General features: G+C 45.9%; 1 protein-coding gene across 3 annotated transcripts in view; it reads right to left on the reverse strand.

Moving 5' to 3' along the window:
• The window catches only part of GAD1 (glutamate decarboxylase 1), a 43,023-nt gene that overhangs the window by 15,452 nt on the left and 3,213 nt on the right, over positions 1-24,358 (reverse strand). For 2 of the 3 annotated variants that reach the window (XM_004460785.5, XM_071216304.1), the window contains 6 exons: positions 24,183-24,327; positions 20,945-21,007; positions 15,305-15,463; positions 13,712-13,954; positions 7,564-7,654; positions 249-361 (listed from right to left, as the gene is read on the reverse strand). In XM_004460785.5, coding sequence (XP_004460842.2) covers positions 249-361; positions 7,564-7,654; positions 13,712-13,954; positions 15,305-15,463; positions 20,945-21,007; positions 24,183-24,264 — 751 coding nt within the window. In that variant the 5' untranslated portion in view covers positions 24,265-24,327. Of the gene's footprint in view, positions 1-248; positions 362-7,563; positions 7,655-13,711; positions 13,955-15,304; positions 15,464-20,944; positions 21,008-21,135; positions 21,595-24,182; positions 24,328-24,358 lie in introns of those variants that run through there. The other variant, XM_004460787.5, reaches the window with a different exon arrangement.

The following is a 24,358-nucleotide window of genomic DNA, read 5'->3' on the forward strand; positions in this document are numbered from 1 at the left end:
TTGTTTAGCATGGTTTGGACACCACCTTTGTCAGTTTGTATAGGTTTAGGCACAGTCGTTAGTGTACATAGAATGTAACATTCTTGCTAGCCTTAATCCTGAGGAAAACAGGAAGGCAGAAGTATTGATCATTTCTTTTAAAGGACATTATTCTTCCACAAACCCACTTTGTGCTTAGTGTTCTCAAGGATCCCAAGGATCTCTACTGCAAATCTTGAGGAGAGTCAGGGAAGAGAAGAGAAACCTACCAGGAGAAAATATCCCATCACCATCTTTACTTGACCATCCAACTATCTCTCTCATCTTCTTAAGCGTTATTTGCTCCATGAGGACAAACACTGGTGCAATTTCATAGGTAAACCTGGAAAGATGGTGAGGAAAAGAATGAAAATAAAGAAGACAAACTACTTATTTTGGGAACACAGACCATCAGTTTAGTACTTGGGTTCTAAAAAAAAGATGTTCGAAACCATCAGAATAATTCATTTCCTAGAAATGCATTGTTACCAATCATAAAAAGCCAGAAAACAGACAGGGTTACCAAGAAAGTTGGTGGAAGTCCCTGCTCTGTGATTCTTCAACAACAAAATAGATTCTCAACTGAATGCAATAGCTTAACTGCAGTCTTCCCAGAGGAAAAGAAGGAAAGAAAATGCTTTCCCTGGGTCCCCTTTACATCTAAACTTGTAGGATGATGCAAATGTTAATTGAAAAAAATCTATTCGAAGTTTTACATAAAATTGGATTGCAACATTTTTTTAACTCTCTGCCAATTTCACACCTGTAGGAGCTATAAAATCCAAAGCTAAAGTCTTCCTTCTGAAAACAATATAACATTTAAAAAATGTGAAGATAATTGGAAATATTGACCCAGGTTTTAAATATCTCAATATAATTATCTACATGGTTTTGCTACTGATAATCCCCAAGTAAAGCTATGTTTCTCTAATTCTCTGAAGTCAATATCCATCAAGAATAATTATAAGTGATGATTTTCTAATTAACAATTATAAAAAACAAGAGGGCAGTCAACTGGCATACACAGCTAACTTGGACATCAAATATCCTGGTAGGTTACATTTGTCTTCAAACAAATTGATTTTAACGTGGCAAGCCATGCTCTTCTCAAAGCAATTCAAAACAGAGGTACAGTCTGCTAGACTAGTCATTGAAACAAGAATGTGGCACCAATCATAGGGTCTAAAAGAAATCAAGGAGGGTCCATTCACAGAAAATTAAGCCAGAAAACAAAAAGGTATTTATTCAGCTCTGAGGCTCTTTGCCTTTCTTCTTTTTGCTTGGCTTTCATAAGCATTACAGTCTGTGGGCTGGGCTCAAACCATCCTTGCTGAAGAGAGATGCCTAGATTGATTCAGCCAAGCGATCTGGGGAGGTTTTATCATTGGGTAGAGTGTTTGGGCTGAATGCCAATACTGAGGACTAACAGGAATTCTAACTGGCCTAACGATTTAGAAAAGCTATTTGCAAGGATGAGATAATTGTTGTACATAAGACACAGGTGAAGCTACAACATTTTAATCACGAAGGAAAAGCAATCAAATTAATCACATGGCTGGTAGAAGAGGACAAAAAGATCCTGGAGGATCCTCAGGATATGTCTGTTGGTAGAAGAATTTTGTTTCCAAAAAGAACATGTCCATTTTCCTTAGTAGGCCCCTGGAAATTTGGGAGGAAGACCCTTGGAAAATTATGTGTTCAATTACCATCACCTCTGGAGGTCACAATCATGCTTTGGTTCTCTCTGAGCCCCATCACCGTAGCAACCAACACTCCCTCATGTCTGATGGCCTGATAAAGGAAGAAGAAGAAAAGGATTCCCGGTTTAGCCTGTGCTGCCGAGTGCACCAAGAGGCACACACATGATGTGCTTCTAACCATATGTGAACAAATGTGTTATTAATGGTTTCACTTGATTTTTTTGTTGGAATGGCAAAAATGTTGTCATGGTGAAGAGGTTCTGCTTGACAGTATGTGTGCTAGAATCTCTCAAAACCAAATAAGAAGACTCTCTGGGTTGTCATGGAACTGAAGCAAGGGACAAATAGAATCATACACCATAATATCAGAACCTGATCAAGGACTGGATGAAAGTTGAGTTGGAAATCAAGTCAACACTGGATGGCCAGGCAGGAACCACATGGGGAAGGGAGAGGGACAGGACTGAAGGCAGGGAGATTGGTCCATCTCCACGGGTCATGATTCACATCAATTTAGGCCCCAGGTTTGCATGAATTAGTCTTCATATGTAAGGGCCAGAAACATGGCCATTACTCTCAGTATTAGGAGGAAGAGTTGAGAGAGTTCAGTAATGAGACTATCTGATGCCATTTATTGCAGTTTTCTTTTCTGTGCCAGATATCTAATTGCTAAGTTTTCCATTCTTTTTAACAAATATTTATTGCATTACTATTCTCCATCAGATGGCACCCAACTGAAGAGACAAAGATATATAAGACACCTTCCCAACCTTTAGGAGGAAGCCTACTAGGATGAATCCAGCATCTGGTCCCTGGCCTCAGTTGCATACTGTGTGCCAGCCCTGGCCTAGATCAGAAGAACTAGTTATCCCACAACTAAGGACAACCCAAGGTTGTCCTGATTCTTGCCTTAGTTCTGATGTTTTCTTCTGGAAACCGATAGATTGGCCCACGACTGGTGATCCTCAACCAGGCCTGATAAGTGGGCTAACACAGTGTTCCCAGTTCCTGACACTTCCTTTGGTCCTGCCTTGCCATGCGAGGCCAGGTTTACAACTGGAGACTCTGCTGCATCCCAAAGCCTCATTGAACTTAGCTCTATTGGGATCACAGCCCCCTCTAAGAATCCTGGGAAAGCTACAGTCCCTCTTTCTAGGAAAAACAATGAGGATATGCACATCATTTTATATATAATTATAGGAAGGTCGCATTTTGCAACCTGCATCCCTGGTTAGAATCCCTTCCCTAAATGACAGATGAAAGTGGAGGAAGTCAAGAGACCAAAGGTTAAATATGGATTCAGCAGAAACTGGATGGATGCCAAAGTCAGAGTTCAAGATTGCATTTCAGAATCAGAGAACAAGAAAATAAACCTTCTAATAATTGTGGTAAAGATTTAAAACAGTAGGACGGTGACTTTCATGGAGTGACAGTAAAGAAGTTTTCTTAGTCTTTCTATGTTGAGTAGGGCAGTGAGTCAGCCCATTTTTTTGTGGTTCAACACATCTTCCCAGTGGGGTTCATCCAGAACTAAGGCAAACTGATTGTCAAGAAGTAGAATTTTCTTGTAGCAAAATCTGCTGGCTGCTACGCAATATCAATTGTCCTCTTCCTCCTTTAAACTAAACTCAAATTTTATTTAGCATTACAACTTGCATCAAAGATAATATTTTCTAGTCTTCCTAAGTGTAGTCATGTGACTAAGTTCTGTCTAAAGAGATGCTATGGGAAATGTTGTATAAGACCCCTGAGAGGAATTTTTAGAAGGAAGAAGCATGTGCTCCTTTTGCCCTTCTCTCCTTTCTCTTTTCCTCTTTCCTTCATGAATTCTGGAAGAGGGAAGTGATAGCTAGAGCTCCAGGAGCCCTCCTGGACCAGAAGGTGACCTTGAGGATGAGAGTCCATGCTACAGAAAGGATCAGGAAGGCACAAAGAATCTGGATCCTCAGTGACTGCCAAGCTGGCACCTTTTTTCATGAGAGAAATCATCTCTTGACACTCCTCTTTGACTTCCCCTCTTTACGGGTACAGCAGGTGGCACATCTTCACCCTAAGGGTAAAACACCTGAAGGGAACCTGGTGCATCCTCCTTCGTGTCCAGAGATGATGAGATGGAAAATTGAAAGAGCTGGAAGGCCGAAGGGAGGGGTCTCAAATGGCCAAGGTGACCTGTCCCTTTCCTAGCTGTACACCACACCCTGGATACACTGGGCACTTATGACAGGAGTCTTTTTCAGTCTTCAGAAGCACTCTGTGGTATAGATATTATTATCCCTCACTTTCCTGATGAAGAAACTGAAGTTCAGAGAAATTGAGTGATTGAAGATCTCAGTACATTACAGTCAGAATTTTAAGTCCTTCACGTCACAGCTGCTGTTCTATAACAAATGAGACTTGCTTACTTCAGGTTCCTCTCCAACATCCTATCTAGAAGTATAAAATGACTGATAACTCTCACAGAAAATTTCTCTTGTGTAATTTCTACAAAAATAAAGCACTAGATGCTTGAAATCATAACCTCACAACACAAGGGCTGTGATAGTTCTGGACACTCAGATTATATACTGTCATCAGGGATTTGAGGACAGACTGTTGCTTACACTTGGGCACTGCCCAACTTGTGCAATTGTTCTCAAAGACCCTGTTTGGAAGAAAATTACCACACATGCAATGGACATCTACACACTGGTGATGTTTTCTTTAGATCATCACCGAGTCCTTGCTTGGGAGACTATATTCAAAGCTGTAGGCACAGGCAGGTATAAGAGCAGGAACATAAATATTTCTATTTGAGCAGTTGGCTACCTTACACTTTGCTTATACTTACTTTAGGATATTAGATAGTTCCTTTCAAAAGACTCAACTGAGGAATATAGTTATTATTCTATTACCAGGACCACCCAAATTCAATGATGATAGTATGGCTCAAAAAAACCCACAACAACCACCAAAAAAACCCCACAAACAAAAACCAATATATCACTAATTAAATCTTGTCCTGAAAAGAAAGATCCTTTTCCCATTCTTGTCCCAAGGGCGAAAATTCCTGTAAGCTCCTGACAATGTGGCCACATTTCATGATCTCCAGGGGAACTGGCTTAGAACAATTTCTAGAGAAAATTATTACTTCTTCAGACATCCCTTGTCTCTAGAACTGACAAACTATTTCACTATTTTAAATAACCTTCTCTATTGATCTGTTAGAATCGGATCATATTTTATAAATATCCATTGTTCAGTACAGTTGCAATTACTATGTGTCATACTCGGATCGGCCTTGACCTCATATGGCTGGGGCATATTTTAGCATTTCATGGCTGAGCTGAGGTAAGGAAAGAGTAAGAGACTTTGATTTTATGATCACATATAAAAGGGAGAATTTGTAGGATCTTTCTGGTTGAAGAAAAGATTTTTAGGGCAGGTATGTAGTCACAAAGTTTCGAAGAGGGTGAGTTCCTTTCCTTCACATTGAGATTGGCTATATATTAGAAAACAGCAGCTAGCTGAGAAGCCCTGAGAATACACATGTAAAGATGCTCGGTGACAAAATCCTTAAGACTGAGGAACAAACAAACATAAAGGAGGAATGCAACTATGGACTAAAGTAGACTTATTATTATTCTAGTAATGTAAGAACTTGTATCACTGATATAAAAGACAGTGGTCACCAGAAGTTCTGAGGGGAGGGAGAAGGAAGAATCAGTGTAACATGGGACATTTTTGGGACATTGGAACTGTTCTGCATGATATTACAGTGATGGATACAAGCCATTACACATTTTGTCAAAACCCACAAAATTGTGCATTACGAAGTATAAACCATAATGTTAACTATAGACCAAGCCTAGTAGAATGCTTCAATATGTGTTCATCAATCGTAACAAATGTACCACACTAATGAAAGATATTATTAATGGGGGAAAATGTGGGAGGGGGAGGGGTGGGGCATATGGGAATCCCCTATATATGCTGTTGTTGTCAGCGGCACGGGACTCCGTGTCTTTTTGTTGTGTCATTTCAGCACTGCGTGTGGGCCAGCTGCACACGGGTCAAAGAGGCCTGGGGTTTGAACCGCAGATCTCCCATGTGGTAGACTGACGCCCTAACCATGGGCCAAGTCCACTTTCCCCCCTATATTTTTGATGTAACATTTAAGTAATTTAAAGCTCCTCTAAAAATAAAAAAATTAAAAAAAAGATGCCGGGTGAATTCACTGCCTAGATTGAACCGGGTATTTGGGCCCTAATGGATATGTATCTTTGACTTTGTTTTTTTCATTTATTTTCTAAACAGTTAGGTTTAAAAAAAAAAAAACCCTGTATTTTCTAAAAGAAAATTGTTCCTTAATGTTTGATGCTATAATTAAGCATTAATGTTTTTCCAATTATAATTCGTATATTATGGTATTTGTATTTGCTGATATATTTAAATCTCACACATCTTAATATAGTCAAGATTGCAAAGGGGAGCTTTTTGTTCAAGGAGACCATGCATGCATCATGTCTTTGACCTGAATTCCTCTTAGCTGGAGTCTCAGTGATCCAGCATGGATACTCTTTCAAGCAGGGGGGATGAGAACTATTTTCATTCTTCAATCAACTTAATCTTTTATGCCTTTTACCACTCAAGGCTTCACTTGTCACATTTGCTTTTTTTAAATTGCCATTATTGTTTTAAATTAGCACACAAAGGAGGAATCCTTAATGAATCGAAATTTTATGAATGTGGTTTGAGTCACAGCATTAAGCAGTTTTGTGGCTGGTAGTAGTTTAAGAAAGAGAATACCTTGAACTTTAATAACTTTCATTCTGTCTTGACATGAAACTGAAATTCTTATTTTAAACAATACAATCTGCTTTCACCTAAGCTAATTTTTCTGAATCTACCTTACCACAAACTTAAAATACGGGTTTTCTAAATATTTCCACAACTATCAAGACTCTTGTAATTCCCACATAGTTGTTATAAAATTATTGTTAGTAGGTTCTGTTACATTATTTCCCCCTGAATAATTTAACAGAATGTGTCTGGGTGTATAGATAATGGTAAAACATTGCCATAGTGTTGAGAGAAAAGACAGTGCTAGGTAGACTATGACGACCCCTCCCCCAAACATCAGTTTGTAATCTGTCCTTGTTTCCAGAAGGGCAAATGTAGTAGAGGAAACTTTGGGGTGATCATAATAAGACTCCCAGGTAATACTTGCCACCCCAGCATTTTAGCATCAGTTTCATATAAATTTACAAGAACTTAGAAGTAAACAAAGGCTATGCCTACACAAACAAATACAGGGAAAAATATTAAATTCAGAAAAACAATCAATTACTTGTTGAAGTTTGGTTTAGAATTTTTAGTTAAGCAATGGCTTCATTTGGTCAAATTGTTTTCTGGCTTTATGGCTGCTTTAATTATAGAGGAAATATGACCTAAACCATAAGGACTAATGTGCTTGAATGGGAAATTGAACCAAGATCATATCTCTAAACATGACCTCTTTAGATATACTATTAAGAAAAATTTCAAACTAAATTTTGAAAGCTAGAGTTACCATTTCTCATTACTATGCACTTATTAAGTTGCATTATTCAATTACACAACTTAAGGGAAGCGTAAGAGACTTTGATTTTATGATCACATATAAAAAGGATATGATACTCAAAGGGTTTACTGAGTATCTGCTATTTAACCAGAACTGTGATAAACCTAAAAGATTTTAAGAGAAAAACGGTCAGGGAAACTTTAATAAAATGATTACATAATCACTGGAACTAGACTTTTTAAAAGCAACAAGCTACAGCCTTATATCATGATTGCTTATATGAAAAGAAGAATATGTGGGACTTACATATTAGTATTGGCAGTTGATGTCAGCCATTCGCCAGCTAAGCCAATGATATCCAATCCAGTGGAGAGCTGGTTGAAAAATCGAGGATGACCTAGAGAAGTAACAGGCAAGCATCAAGGCAAACCCTGATTTTTCAAGTTATCTTCAAAGCAAAGGACCTGTTCCACTCGACCACATTTATGGGACCTCCATCTCTGTCTGTCTGATAGGGGGACCCACAGATATTGGTGAGAAAGGCAGGTTGACCCACCTACACCAATCCTTAGCATCCCAAACCTATGTTTTTAAAGCATCATGCTTTTAAGTTAAAAAAAAAAATCAAATATCTTAACACAAATCATGACTTCTGGGAAGATGGAGGATTAGAGAAATAGTGCTCACTTCTCTTACAGAAAAAAATAGCTGAAAGGACAGGCAGAAACAGCCTGGAAAAAAAGTTCTAAGGTTTAGGACACCAGGGAAGGCTGGACACCACTCAGAAGAGATAGGCAAAGGAAAAGAATCTTAATGGGGAAAACGCTGGGAGTAAAAGCTGCAGCTGCAGCTGCTTGTGCCCATGTCCGTCTGTCCCCACCCCCCTGCCCTTGGAGCAGACAGCTTTGAATTCTCCAGCCCCTGGAGAGTGGCTACAGACAGAGGGGACTACAGGGGCCCACCTCCCCAGGAAAAGGGAGAAAGAGGGATGCAGCCTAAGCCTGATTCACATTTGGTCTGCTGTGTCCCACGAACCCTTCCAGGTGGGGTGAGGCTGTGCCTTTATTTTCCCTGGGAGCTGGCATGGGATGAAAGAGGTTCAGCCCTCTCAACACCTCCCTACAGACTGGGACTGGTTGTTGAGGACACAGAAGGGTGTGGAATTATTTCCTACCTGTGAAAGGGAGGAGACTGCAGCCAAAGTTAGAGAACAGCCTCTGAGAAAGTTTGGTTTGTGAGGCTCTGAATAGCTCTGAGGTAGGATCCTCTGTTACATTGTTCTGTTGCAATGAACACGTTCTGACCCAGGATTGAATTGAGAGGTCTGTTGAATACTACCATCTGTTGGCTGACCAAGGAAGTGCATGCAAGGAGATTAAAAGTAAACAAGAGAGCCTTTTTTCTAGTCTTTACAGGTTTCCTCCCCAAAGCACTTGGAAGTGGGTCTGCAACTCATTACTGGGTCCAGGGCCCACATTTGAGCAACTAAACAGGGTTAATCCTAAAGACCTAGAACAGGTTGAACCAAGAATTAAAGAAGAGCAGCAACACAAAGTCTCCTACCACTAAATCCCTACGCAAGTGAGAGAAATCAAGCATTCAAGTAAACTCACCACCATAATCAGATGCCTAGACATCAGCAAAAATCTACAAGCTATACTAAGAAAATGGAAGATATGGCCAACCAAAGGAATATATCAAAGCTCCAGATGAGACACAGGATTTGAGGCAACCAATCAATGTGCTTCATACAAATCTCCTAAATCAAATCAGTGAGCTGAAAGACAATATAGCTAAAAAGTTAAAAGACAGCAAGAAGACACTGGGCAAGCACAAAAAGAATTTGAAAACCTGAATGGAAAAATAACAGCTTATGGAAATGAAAGACACAATAGATCAGATAAAAAACACATCAGAGGCATACAACAGTAGATTTGAAATAAGTGATGCAGAAGACAGAGCTGAAATTGAAGAAAGAGAAGAGCAGGAGGAGAAAACAATGGGAAAAAACGGAGCAGGGGCTCAGGGAGTTGAATGATAACACAAAGCACAACAACATATGTGTCATGGGAGTTCCAGAAAGAGAGAGAAGGGAAAGGGGCAGAAAAAACATTTGAGGAAATAATGGTTGAAAATGTCCCAACTCTCATGAAAGAAATGAATTTACATTTGCAAGAAGCACTGCATACCCCGATCGTAATAAATCCAACCAAAGAATTAAACAAACAAAAATTTAAAAAATTAAAAAAGGAAAAGAAAAATTTAAAATACCAAAAAAAGAGAATAAATCCAAATAGACCTACTCCAGGACACATACCACTCAGAATGGCAAACGCCAAATATAAAGAGAAAATTCTGAAAGCAGCAAGGGAGAAGCAAACCATCACATACAAGGGACTTCCAGTAAGACTTAGTGTGGATTTCTCACTAGAAACCATGGAAGCAAGAAGACAGTGGTATGATATAATTAGGATACTGAAAGAGAAAAATTTCCATCCAAGAATTCTTTATCCAGCAAAACTGTCCTTCAAATATGAAAGGGAGTTTAAAATATTCACAAGTAAACACAAATCATGCTTTCCTAATTCTAATTTATTAATTTCCAGGTGACCTCCTTTGTCATGTCTATTTTTTAAATTACAAAAGATGCACTGTATGATTTTTTCCATAACGGTTTCCATTTTTAATTTAACGTCCTAAGGACAGTACCCAAATCAAGGTTTTACTGATGGAAAAGAGGTTTCGGTAAGGGTTAGAGGCTGGGAAAGGGGTAGCCTGAGGCTGATGCTGTGGGCATGCCGTCACTCTCTGGGTCTCTGTGTTGGTCCATTCATACACTGTCAAGCATGGATGTGTTTTACTCATGTGTAGTCAGGAGACCACTAAATTAAATTGACTGCTGAGGTGACCTGGCATCTCCGTGAAGTGGGCAGACACAACCTCATTCACACATGGAGTTTTTGCTGAGACAGTTGTTATTACTACATAACTCTACAGCACTTTGCAATCCAGAGTGTGCTTTAACAGACTTTATTCTCAGCAAATTCATCATTGTTGCCAAGAATTGGTCAACTTGGCTTTCACTGGAAAACTCAACTCCACATCGAGCAGGCTTGGCTCGACTGTCACAAGGGAGCCAAGGCAATAGATTATCTAGGAATGTGTGACAGAGAACTGGTGTGAGAAAGATATGCTGACTGCTATGTTTCCAGGGGAAATTGCCTTTGCCTCTGAAATAACTGTCAGAGAGCTAGTGTTTGAATGCTCCAGATCTAACTCCCCTCTTTGAAACTGTTTAGATGAGAGGGACTCATTCAGCACATCTGGTTTATGACTTCTTATTTTGAATATTCCAATTCCTGCCTCTTCAGAGTCTTAAAAAATAATGACTTTTAGAAAAAAATAAAGGAAGTATGTACAGTCAATTTAGTGTAAGTATGGGTCCAGATTTCAGGTATTCATGTTGACTACATCAAATAAGTCAAACTAGTCCATTTTACAAACTTTTTCATTGCCAGTAGAACCTATGAGATCTCTTACAATATAACTAATTGTGCTGAAGTCCATTAAATATACATATATATGATATGTCCATTTGACAACATTCAACAAACATTTAGTTTTAAGATAGAACTGAATCATAAATAAGTGTAATTACACTATTTGATAAAGTATCAAGACCAGACAGTATGGTAGGGACAGAACATGGACAAAGACAGACAGACAGAAACAAATGCTTAAAAATCAAGGGGAACAGCATCTCAGTCTGCTCAAGTATAATGGACATAAACCCCACAAAACCTAATTTTCAGCTTATGTACACAAATCTTATACCAGAATTTCTATCAAGTAACAAAATGACCTAGTTTAAATTTCCATTTTAAAGCTCTATATTCAGTGAAAATAATTGATAGTAGGCAGAGTCAGGAGCAGTAGCATGGCCAAAAGTCAGGAAGGAGGAAATAGAAAGAGCTATTTTAAAAAGTAAGACATTTGTTCAACAAATAAATTATGAGGGAAGAAAAGATCTGAAAGTGGAAATCTACAAAGAGGCATACCAACTAATTTCAATGTGAGGGACTTATTTGGATCTTGATTCAAATGAATTATAAGAAAGCAAAGCAAAACACATTTGATATCTATGAAACAACTGGAAATTTGAACACTAACCATTGGGTGATATAAAGAAACTGTTCATTTTAATTTTTAGGTATAACAATGATACATTTTTTCTTTTTAAGAGTTCTTGTGGATAAAGACTACTAAGGATGAAATACTATGTCCAGGATTTGCTTAAAATACATAGAAGTGGGGGATGTGACTTGACAGTATAGATGAGACAAAATTGGCAGGAGCTGATAATAGTTGAATTTGGGTGTTAGGTATATAGTATTCACCCCACTATTTTACTTTTGTATAAGTTTGAAATTTTCCATAATGTAAATGCTTTAAAAAATTAAAACTGAGGAAATATATCTACAGATGGCCTAACTAGCTGCTATGACTGAGGGTTGGCTGGTAGCTTTCTTGGTTCAGGCAGAATCTAGATATGCTGGTTCCATTTTTTCAGAGGAGTCTTTTGGTAATTTGAAGGGAAAATTCCAGAGGCCAACAATATTACTTCACAGAGTATACCTAGATTGGTATGTTTTCACTATTAAAACCCAATTCATTATTTTGGCTGAGCATTAATGTCTTCTTTTTAAAAACATCCTCCACTGTTGTTAAGCTACTTGCAGGGTTTACCTTATTGCTCATGTATTGTACAAGTAAATTACAGACCAACTACCAGGAGCTGTGTTTTTATGTGGCAATAACAGTGCAACAGTGCACTTTGCCAGGGTCAACACCCTGACATGCAGCAGAAACTTTTCACACTGCTTGGAAAATTATGAACTCTATAAATGCAAATATCTGCTCTCAGAAGCTGCTCTGAAGACCAGGGATGGCTGGCTACAGGCTACACACCTAGTGGATTTATACCCCGAATTAATGAAAGTCCATACTTTCTCTGACCGTATGAATCTTCCATTTTGTAGAGATGCTCCTATGACAAATTCATGTCTTTTTCTTTGAGAGACAATAATATTCTCAGCTTTAATAATAAAAGTCAGCCATCCTCATCTCTTTGAGGAAGTGTATGCATAGTGAACTGACGAAATAAGATTTAAAAAACAAAACAAAACATTGAACCAAAGCAACTGAAGCTAAAACATACATGGGGAATTTTGATTCTTTTTATCCAGCCAAAAAAATGTTAGTTCATCAGCAGTGAGGAAACCAAGTGACCAAGCTGGAATATAACTAAATAATGAGAAGGTTTTTCTTTAAAAATCAAGTAAACCAGACCTGCACATATAATTGAGTCTTGTTCATCCAGGCAGCCATCTGACAAAGCTACATATATTCCAGCAGTGCTGCCAGAGCTTAAAAGCTATTCGGGATTCCTTATTTAAAAATGCCTCTTTGGCAGGCCTCATTATTTCATTACACTTTGTTTTTACGTCCAATAGTCTCATTCAGCTCTATCACCACCATTTTCCCCAATCTTGGCCTTAGACTACCTCAAATGCCTAAGAAAAGTGAGAGAAAATAAAGGAAAGAGAAAGAAAAAGAAAAGAAAAAGGGGCTGCACTGGCAAGTGTCCTATGGACTGCTAGTCCCCATAGTTCTGCCCAAGAACTCAGGAAAGGGGGGTTGTGGTAGGGACAGAGTTCTAACAGAATTATAGGGACCAGAAAACACTCTTTCACTCCTAGGCTTTGAAGCAGCCCAGGCAGAGGCTCAAAAAGCCCTTGAACTTGAGGTAACTGGAAAGTAGCTGCTGAGGTTAGACTGTTGGTTAGACGGCTTCTGTAACATGGAAAAGAGGCAAGAGGGCATCCCCAAGGGCTCCTCAGTTGGAAGTAGGATGTGGTGACCCGGCTGTCAAAACTCCAGAGGTTGGGGTGGAATGAGAAGGAGCGTGTGTGACTTTTTTGGCCTTTTCAATAGAAGGGGAGGGAATATGGGCCCACTTCTTAGTGTTAGGGACAGGCAAGGGTAGGATTTATTAGAATGAAATAGGCATGGAATGGAGGAGAGGAAAAGTAGGGCATGGGTCATCCTGCTCTCTCTAGGTTGAATAGCCACAAAAAAAAAAAAAAAAAAAAAAGAAAAAGAAAGAAAAAAAGGGCAACTTCAACTCTTTATTCAGAACTTGACCCAGCACCATGTATCTGCATCTTCTTAAGCTACTTTACAACGATAAATGATGATGAGCTTGTGCCAGGCTCAGGGGCCTTCCACCAACCGCCTCCAGCTGAGCTCACTCGTGGGGTCACTGAGCTCTCTGCTGCCCTCCTTCACCAGGCTTTGTGTTTCTCCCTCCCATGAGCCTACTCTCCTCACCATCTGCAAGGGCAGAGTGGAGGGGAACGCTGCCGCTGCCTGTGCACCTGGCTCTCACCCTCACCTGTGCGGACCCCATACTTGAGTGTGTCTCTGCAGTCCACCAGGATCTGCTCCAGGGACTCAGGGTGGTCGGAGAGCTCCAGGTTGAAGCCCTCCATGCCTTCCAGCAACTGGTGGGGGTGATGGAAGTCCAGCACCTTGGTGGAGCGGTCGAATGTCTTGCGGACATAGTTGAGGAGTATGTCCACCACTTCCAGCAGGAACTGCACCGTTTGTTCCTCCCCATTCTTAGCTGGAAGCAGATCTGAGGGGGAAAAGCCAAAAATGGTTATCATTTGACTCATATCTGGATTTCTTCATACCAGAAATCCCAAATATCAGCCCTGATACCTGTATCAGCCTAATTTCACGTCAGGACATACACACACACACTCACTGAGAATATGATGTGCCATATCCCCAGAAAAGTACACATAGGCACATACACAAGTATTTTGCATTTGCTCTCTGGGGGTTCACAGGCTTCTTGATAGTCAGGCTGCTCATAAATGCAATGAAGTGCTTTGAGCATCCGTGAGCTCCCTGCCACTGCAGAGGTCTGCTTGAAGGCTGAACGGGCATGTGTCAGGAGTGGGATGGCAGGGACTCTGTCTTGCTGCCCTGGTACCAGGTGTCCCTGTACCTCTGGCTCAGGCACTGGGCTTTTGTTCTGGTGTTATAGTGACGCTGACAGCAGAGGGTAAGGCTCTATGGGTAGGGGCTGGGGTCTCCCCTGAAGTGGGTGGCCCTTCATGATGTCCTCAGGCAGGAAACTAGAATTGGCAGGTGGGAGCGGGGATTCCCATCGCTCTCCTGATCTTGTCTTCTTGGACCTGGACTTCGAGTCTGGAGGTGACTAAAGCGGACTTGGTGTTGTAGAGATTGCAGCCTGGGCTAGGCAGTGTCAGGCTGGGGGTCCGCCAGGGGGGAAAGCTATAGGGGCCTAAAGTGAAATTGCCAACCACAGCTTAAGAGCCAGGATAGGCATGATGCTCTGTCTATTCCCAGGATTATCTCCGAGGTTTCTGTGAGGTCTTGTTTGATGTTCCGGTCTGGCCTGTGTGGCCCTGTGGGACGTTAGTAGAAGGGGCGGTGATGGGTCTACCTTTGGGTGTTGTGGAAAGAGGGGGAAAGTACCTCCAGAGACCAGAGTTGTGAGAGCAGGAGTAATCAGTGAGAGATCCCCAAAAGGCAAGGGAATTTCAGGACAGTCCCTGGTTGTGAGGCCTGGCCGCACACTGCCTCACAGGATGATTCCTTTTTCTTTTCTTTTTCTCTGGAGGGTAAGGAAAGCACTGGATTTTCTAATATGTAAGATTCCTTTGGCTCCTGAAATTATATGAATCCATATTTGCCCCTGCACTTGTCTTTGGAGGGGATATTCTAATAAGTTGACTGTTTTTACTGCCCTCCGGCAGCTTCCAAAATGATGGCAATATGGGCAGTTAGGAGGCAGGAGTAGGTTATATTCTGACCCTGGGAAAGCAGTTTCATGAGGGTTCAGAGAGGGTAATGGCATTTTCTGGCAAAAGGAGGTAACATTTCAGAAACAAGCCAAGAAATTCAAATAAGGAGCCCACTGGCTGGCAGAAGGCTGGGGTCGGGGAGGGACTACCTCGGGCAAATAGGTTGGAGAAGTCGGTCTCCGTGCGCCGGAAGCGGGCCTCCCGGTCACTGTTTTCACAGGAGAGCAGGTTCTTGGAGGACTGCCTCTCCTTGAAGGCACTCACAAGTCGACTCTTCTCCTCCAGGCTGTTGGTCCTTTGCAAGAAGCCTACGGCACAAGAAGCTGGATCAGCAGGACAGCACCGAGCTGCTCAGCCTCCAAGCGTCAGCTGCTGGGCCCAGGTCACCTCTCCAAGAGGGGTTCTGGCTACTTCTGAGAAGCCGAGGAGCCAAGTGTCTGCAGTTACATGTAGTGGCTCTGGCACTGCTCGCCTTCAGGCAGGGAGGGGGCAGCGCCGAGAGTCATCCGTGGTACAGACCCAGTCATGCAAGAGAGGAAAACAGTAAACGAAGCCCGTTCTCCCCTTTGAACGTGACAGTGAACTCAGAATTAAGTCAACTGGACAGCTTCCACTCCAGTAACCAGCCCCAGGATAAGGTTTCAAGGAAAGGACGCCATCAGAGAGGATGTGGTGCCAGCACTGGGGTTTACAGGCTGGAGGAGGAGGGGGCAGGACCAGCGGAGGCAGGACTGGGTGAGGACAGAGAGGGAGGGATGGGGAAAGACCCGAGGAGGGGCCCAAGCCCAGCAGCAGCGAATAAGGGAGATGCTTTCCTCTGGCACCAGGTAATGTTCACAGTGTTGAACATGTGTAATTTTTCTGACCTGAACCTGACATGCAACTTTCCCTCTAGCACCTTCTCTATGGGGAAAGAGACAATAATGTTTAAAATACTGTGTGTGGTGACTTTTAATTTTATAAATACTTATTGAGCAACTATTGTGGAAAAACACTCTGCTAAGCCTTATAGAATGGGGGACAGATAAAGATAAGAGACATCCCCTACCCTCCAGGAGTTGACAGTCTGGCATATAAGGCAGACATAGATGTGCCTTGTATGTAATAAAATTAGAAAAGGATCAAAGAACTCCAGAGAGATGAACTGTTAGCCCAGGGTGGAAGTCAAAGGACCTCACCTCGGCAACTCAGAGGTTGTATTATCTCTCCCACCTGAGCTGAGCAGAAGGGCTGGAGGACTTGCCAACTTGGAGCACATGCCCCTGCCCCTTCTCCCCCAAGCCCCCTGAGGCTCCTGGCCTGCAAATCTGCTCCTTCCTTCAGCATCTGCTCCTGGTGATCCCAAAGGCGCCTTTGTTGATATCAAGATCCTCTGGGAACTGCACATGCCACAAGGCAAGCTTGGAAGAAAGTCCCAAGAGGTGCAAAAGAAAGACAAGTTAATCTGGAGAATACAGCTCTGCTTCCCCAGGCCTGCAATTCAACAGTGATGGGTAGAGGAAGGAGGGATGGGGGGAAGGTTTCAGTGATTAGAATCCTCCCACACGGGAGGCAGTGTCTTTTATTGGAGGGAGGAATAGGAAGGCAGAGACACCAGACCTTTCATTGTTTCCAGCACCTTTTCAAATATCACTAAAGATCTTAAATATATCAGAAGGACGAAAATAATTTATAATAGAGCTCCACACTTGGTTATAAAGATGGGGGTCATATTCTTTTCCCCACCTTTCTGTTTCTTTTCCCCACTTTCTGTTTCCTCCTCCAAATCCCCAGGGCCCAGAACAATGAGCTGGCACTCATCTGCCCCTGGATGGAGTAGCATCCAGATGGAGGTGAGAACACCTGGCTCCTGAATTCCGAGACTGGTTTCCCAAGTCCCAGAACAGTAAGCTGTGGAATTAGCCAGGCTGGAAAGCAAATCTATGCAGCCCCATGGAAATGAGGTCCTCCTAGCTGAACCCCCTCTCTATAGGTCTCTGACCTCTTTTTGGGCTTCTGACTCACTTCTTTGGGAAGGGCTTATGTCTCTGCACCTGGAGGCAGCTGCAGGGACCAGGGCCTCAATTCAGGCTTTGGGTATTAAATCCCAGCAATACCCTGATAGAGGCCAATAATCACACATCTTTAAACCGGTATCTCATTCCCCGACCATACTGCCTGTAGTGGACCATGAATCAACATTTTCTACAAATACTGTAATTATGAATAGCACAGTTACATTGCATTATAATTCATGTTAAAGACCATTAATTTGCTAATATAAATATTTAATGTATACTGTCATTGCTTTTACTCCATTTTAGAAGGGATTTGTTTTCTAAAATATTGGGAGCCTCTGAAGAGTAAGTGACCCAGGCTTCCCCCTGGAAGAACTGGATACTTCTCCAAGGATAAGAGGTGGTAGGAGACTTTGAGTGCTCTACACCTCAACTGTGAGGACCTACTTTTAAGCATGTGGGTAAACTGGTGACCAAACTCATTGTTCTTAGAGGTAAAGCAAAGGTGGAGGAAAGCAGAAGCTGCAGTTGTGTTTAGCCAGTTTGTGGCACCCAGGCTGGCCTCCAGGATCCCCCAGGAGGCGAGCCCTGTCCCGGCTCCACCTCCAGGATGAAGGGGTGCTGCTGTTGTCGATTCCTCCCCCTGCCCTCAAACCCAAAAGCCTAGAGGGTCCAGTGAATGGGAGGGGAGGGGGAGGAGTGGGGAACTAGAGAGCTTGTGCCTTCTTAGAGAAGCAGCCAGAACTCAACTGCAGCCGGCTGTTTCTATGGGGGAACTGCAAAGCTGGGCAAGGTAGTAGGCACAAGTCCAAGGGGACAAGTAGGGGCTGACACCCAGCCCATGCCCTGCCCACCAAGCTGTGTGCCCTGGCCTGGAGCCACATCTGCCTGGAGGAAGGGGCTCTCTTCTGATTTTTATGGGCTAATAGCACCCTGCAAGATCATCCCCATCCTCTGCACTGCTGCCTTTTGCTCCCTCCAAGAGAAAAAAGTCAGAAATACAGAATATATGATGTGTATTTTTAAAAGTTGGCAACTAATGCAAACTTTTTTTTTTTCATTAGAACACACACACAGTGTGTGGCCTAAATAAAACAGCTCAGGGGCTGTAATCGGCAGCCAGTTTGGGACCTCTGCACAGATAAGTGATGGAGGCCCAAGGACACACTGAGAAGTTGGTACAGCCCAGGGCCAGAACCCAGGGCTCCCTATGACTGGCTCTATTCAGGTCATGCCACTGTGCCTGTAGCCACTCCACTCACCAGCTCTTGGCAAGCTTGAGTTTCTTTTAGTTGAGAAGTTTCCCAGGGGTATTCTGAGAGCCAAGAACACCATGAGTGGGACCCAGGGCCTTCCCTGTGGCCTCTTCCCTGGCTGTGGGGGAAGGAGGATAAGAAGGAAGGGGGGGATGGATCATAGCAGGGCACGAGGATGCTTCCAGGGGTTAACCTAGGACATGGATTTGGAGGTGGAAGAGGGCCATCAGTCTCTCTGCTGTCTTAAGGTGACAGGGCAAGCCAACCAGGATGTTGGTGGATCAAGAGGGCACATGAAGGTTTGTGATGAGGGGTGTTGGTGGGTGTGTGTGGAGGGAGAAATCTGTGGATCCCGAGTCGAAATCGAGGACTGCACTCTGCCTCTACTAGGTTAAAAACCAAAATCAGAATTGGCCCAAAGTGTGGAAAATAAATCCTTCAGGACTTTCCAGAATCATTTTAACAGAAGGCAATTTCCCCTGGCACACCTACCTTGCCCTCTACTCCTGTCAAATGGGTTGCAACTTTCCTGAAATTACAGTGTACTCAGAGGAGCTTGGAGAAAAAGGAACAGAGAAGAAACTCTCTAAGGATGTAGTGCCCAAGGGCTGAAGAGCCCTCCCTTATGAATGGCAATAAGGGATGGAAAATCGGTGCCCCCTTGGGGCCCCTATTCCTGGACCCAGAGAAGCCCAACTCTTTCCTCCCTCCTTACCCTTTCAGGGCATGTCGGATGTGTCCCCAGAAGGGGCGCTAAGACCTTTTCTTCCTTCCTTCGGACCCCGAGAAGGAAACAGGGCTTATGGTCCCATCCCCCACACCCCCCCCCAACTCCCATGCCAGGAGGCGGACCCCCAGACAGGCCTAGGGTTGCACCCTTCACCGCTTGACACCACGGCTGACGTGCAGCCCTCACCCTGAACCTCCTCCCTCCCGGTCGGCGGACTCGGGCGGGCGCTCGCGGCTCGACTCGCTCGGGTCTGCTAGCCGGGCTGCCTGACAATGACGGCTGCAGAAGCTGAGCGCCGCGGCCCAGAACGGGACCCGGCGCGCAACGGGCCATTAAGCCGGGAATGGCGGTGGGGGTTGGGGGGGGGGAGACGGCTATTTATAGAACAAAGCTCCCCGCTGCCAGCTGCCCCTGCTCCCGCATGTGGCCCCGGCTTCGCCCCGCGGGCCCCCACGGCTGGGGCGAGGGCCAAACGCGGCGGCCGCCCAAAAGCAAGGCTGGGCTATCCCTGGAAAAATAGCTAGGTCCGGGAGTGGGCATTTCCTCACGGTAAAAGCTGGTTCCCGGGATTAGGGGGGACAGAGCCAGAAACTCAGAGCGCGGCGAGGCAAAACGGGTAGGTAGGGGGTTCCTGGAGGCTGCTAAATACCCTCTTTGATTGAGATCTAAACTGCCGTCGCCCTCGGGGCCGTGGGAAGCCGGCAAGAAAAGGCCCAAAGAGCAGCCACGCGCCGACCGGCTCCCGGGCGCCCTGCTCGGCCGTGCGAGCCCCTCGAAGAGTGCTCCGCGGTTATCTCCCGTGCACAGCAGCTGACGGATAGCTCTTTAATAAGCTCCTCATTAATCTTCCCCCGCCTCTCCACCCCCTGCCCGGGGACATGCGTATTTTCTGGCCCGATAAGACGCGACGATTTTAGACGGTGAAATGTACCGAGGAAAGCAAGTGCTCATTGTTCAGCGGAAGCCCATCAGCTGTGTCCCTTCGAACAAATCTAGCTTTCCCTTTAAAAAAAAATTGCATCCCTTGGGCATTTTCATTTCTCCGGAGAGCAGTTCTTTCTCCTCTCCACCTCTCCAGACCTATTTTCCTTCCTCCCTGGCAAATCTTGGCAGACGCGCGACCCCGCCTGCCCTGCATCTTCCCGCCGGGTCTTCAAGGGCACGGAAAACCCTCCGGCCTCTGCCCCCGCACTTCCCCCAGGTAGGCCATCGAGGGCTGCAGGCAATTCTTTCCCTTTTTCTCTGAGCCCCCTCCCCGCCGCTTAAACGAAATCTGAATCCGTGATAACATCTCCATGCCACAAAGTCCAGCCAGGGAGGCCACTTCACTTCCATAGGCCAGACTGGGGTGGAAGGTGGAGGTGGAGATGGAGGGGAGAAGAGGACAACGTGTCAGCCACCGGCTTGGACGGATTGCCGAGCCTTGGGCCAGCTCTGCAGGAAAGCCAGACCAGCTCACCTTCCCTACTAAGCCTTCGCGGCGCGCGGGCAGAGCGCACCCACCGAGGCGCCCGGGCGTTGGGCTGGGAGGCGGGGGTTGCCGCGCGGGGGCGCTGTGTTCCAGGTCTTCCGGCGCAGACTAGGTGCTCCGAGGTCCCTCAACTAAGTCTCAGGTAGTTGGGGCTCCGGAGAAAGGGGAGGACGGGGGAAACTCAGGTCCTGTGGAGGACCCCCACCATCGGGTGCCGGGGGCTGTCGTTTATTAGAAAACCAGACCCAAGAGCCGCGAGCACTCTTCACTCGCGCTCCACTCTCCCAAGCCTAAAAAGGCCCGCGCACCGCACCCCAGCCGGCCCTTCCACTTACCGCAGATCTTGAGCCCCAGTTTTCTGGTGCATCCATGGGCCACGCCACACCAAGTGTCGTACGCTGGGAAGACAGAGCGAGGGAGGTGCGGTCAGTGAGGCTTGGGCCATGGGGGATAGGGTCGAGGGGGCGGTGTCTTAGCTAGAGTTCCATATTAAAAGCTCCTTCCCGAAAGGAGCAGGGAACCAGACCTGTGGGCACACGGGCACACTCGGGCCCTCCGAGCCACATTCACACCCTCCTCCTCCCGCCGTCAGGTACAAATCCGTGTCTCTGAGATGCAGCGTCCCCAGCAACCCGGGTGCCGGAGCCGCGAAATTAGGATAGGGCGGGGCAGACCTCACGCGGAAACGGTCGGCCCCGGCCCGCCCAGGACCCGCCGTCAGGCCGGGTCCCTTGGTCACGGTCCTGCAGGCCACCACAGCAGCCCGGAAAGGGAACACAGAGGCATCTGGGACCGAAACGTCTCATAATTTCTTGGCGGGTCTCCAGCCGAGTGGCAGCTTAAAATAAACTGGCATGAAATGGGGTCGCAGAAGAGTTCAGGAATTAATTGGGTGAAAAATAGTATTTGACTAGATGATCGGGATCGCCTGGCTGCTCTTCAGTCGGACCCGGGAATCCAGAAGACAACAGTGTGCCTCCTGTCCTCAGGCCCGTCCCCCTTCCCCAACCTGCCCCTCATTAACCCTTGCTTCCCACACTTCATATCTGGAGCAGGCGAAGACGATTTTCCTTCTTCACCGTGCTATTCTTAAACGGTGCCTCGGGGTTGAACTTCCAGCGACGAGCGAGAAAGCAGCTCCTCCGGGCCAGCAGAGCGCTGTCGCGGCCCGGGGCGAAATCCCCTTTCAATTTCTCCAAGCCCGGCGCCTCCAATCACCCCTACTCCCACCCTCACCCTCAACCTCACCCACCCAGATCCAATCCTCCAGCCTGGTGCGAGTGTGGCTGCGATAAGGAGAGTGACATTCATTAAACCCGAGGCACAACAGAGTCCCAGAGGGGAGAGAAAACAGTCCGCTGTCGGTGAAATGGCATGTCACAGACGGAGTTGCAACAGACAGGAGGTGAGTACCAAAGCAAAACCATAAGAATAACAATACCTGGCCGGTAAAGCTCTATTTTCACCTGATACAGTGCTTTCACTTTAACCACCATTTCCTGTAATCCCATGAAACAAACCCATGAAATAGGCAGGAGGAGTGTTAATCTAAGACCCATTTACAAATAACATCTTTGAGGCTCAGGGAGGTTTTGCCAGTGTTTCAAGGTCACTCAGATGCCTTGCACTGTCTTTCAGAGTTAAGGGTTACAGTGAAAGGAGAGGGAAAGGCAGATGGGGACAAGGAGCGAGACAGCCGCTTTGATGTAGGGTGGGTCGGGAAGACCGAGTGGCGTACTTCATCCCCGAATCCTCTGGGTTGCTGGAGCAAGAGGGAGGTTGTGCGGGCTCAGCAAGGCCACCTCTCAGGAGACCCTGCGGGGACCGAGAGGCGGAGCTGGCTGGGCGCGCGAGGGTGTGTCTGCAGGTAACGGCAAGGATGGGTGGAGAGCGGGGCGTAAGCGAGCAACCTAGGGTGCGGACGCCCAGGCTGGCCTGTTAAGGGGCGGGCGGCAGTGGTCCCTGGGGCAGGTGCGGCCTGCTCTTCCGGGCCCTCCGGCCCTCGGCTCTCTTCTTCCCGCCTCAGGGGCTCGGTGCTGTACCAGGCCATGTGCGCACTCGGGTCAGCGCCTCAGCTGGGTTTCGGACCGAGGCTGGACTTAAGCACCGGGCCGCGGGCGGTTGCGGTGAAGGCCAAGCTCTGGGCGGAGGGGGAGGACTAAAGGGTGGGTGCACGCAACGGCTTCCAAGATTCGCTGGGCAGCAAAAAAAGGGGCGGGAAATGTGGTGAACACCAGAAACGGAATCCATAAAAGCTAGAGCAGACAGACAAAAGGCATGTAAGCCTTGCGCGCCTCAGAGCCTGCTCCGGCCACTTCGGCCTCGCGTGCCATTAGCGCTGGCGGCGCTCCCGAGCCCCTCTTTGTTTTGCGGGTAATTGTAGCCCGCTCAGGGAGAGGGAGCTGCAAAGGGAAGTGGAACGCGGCCTGAGGACCGAACACAAGGCCTCCTGCCCGGGAACAGGCAGCGCCAAGGGGCTAGAGGGGCCTAGCCGATAATACTCCTCTTCGCTGATGCGGACAATTTACGATTTCTCAAGCTTATAGAAAGTATCATAAAAGCGCAGCAATAAACTCTCCTTCTAACCATAATGCCGTACCTAAACTCCTCTTATATAGAAATTCTGAGATCACCAGTCTTTGGAGCTGAAAGATTGGGGGTGGGGGGGAGGCGGGTATAAAGACATTTCATTCCAATATGGAGAAAGTAAAACAATTCCCTCGTCTCCCGTCCTCTACAGAGAGGTAGAAAATCAACCCGGGTTAAAGGCAGATTTCTGGAAACAGGTTGAGAAACGCTCCGAACTAGGGATGGGGAAGCATAAATCCTTCCCCTTTTTATCTGCCCCCCACCCCCACCCCCTTTCTTCCCTTTTCCGGATGTATCGCTGGGCGACAGGTCTCCTCTCCACCCTCAGTATGCTGCCTGCTCCTCTTTTTTTTTTTTTTTTTTGGCTTAAGATGTAATTATTTGTCTGAAATGTCGAGGATTAGCCTCAAACCATTTTATGCACCTTTCCCGTCCCTGGCTTCTCCTTCACTTGTCAATAGCTCGACGCAAATTTGGCGCAATTAGGAGCCCAGAGTTTTCTAAAAGCTGCAATTAACGTCGAAATTTCTGCTGATTATAGCACATCACAGGGGGAAAGGAGGAGGGGCCAGATCTTGACTCAACGAAAGCAGGAGACAGAAAACTCTCTATTCCCTCTGGTGCTCTCCGCCTCTCACATTTCCCTCAGCCCTGATCTCGGTTGCTCTACAACGCAACGAAACCACACACAACACAACAAAAACAACGCGCACAGCGCGCGTTTCCCCGGCCGGCCGCGGCGCCCCCAACCATCCCTGCCACTCATACCCTGCGTGGTTTCTGCTCTCGGGCGCCCCAGGAGGCGCTCCGCCCGGGGGAACCGAATGACCTCTGGCCGGGGCCGGGTCAGGGCCGCATTTATTTCCCAGTTCCCTTCATCTTTTCTGCACCCCTCCTTTCCTCTCTGCCAGGAAAAGCTCCCCACGTCTCAGCGTCTCTATTTTCCCCGCAGTCCACTTGACAGGAAATTGGGGCGGGACCTACTTGTGGGGCGCAGGTTGGTAGTATTGGGATCCGCTCCCGCGTTCGAGGCGGCGGCGGACGAAGAAGGGGTCGAAGACGCCATCGGCTTTGTTGTCCCGGGGCCTCTGCTGTCCAGGGTCCTCCGCGGGTCGGACGCAGGATCAGACTGCAATGAGAAGCTAGAGCTGTGCTGGGAG

The sequence above is a fragment of the Dasypus novemcinctus genome, chromosome 7 (genome assembly GCF_030445035.2).
Source record: "Dasypus novemcinctus isolate mDasNov1 chromosome 7, mDasNov1.1.hap2, whole genome shotgun sequence".
NCBI classification, from domain to species: domain Eukaryota; kingdom Metazoa; phylum Chordata; class Mammalia; order Cingulata; family Dasypodidae; genus Dasypus; species Dasypus novemcinctus.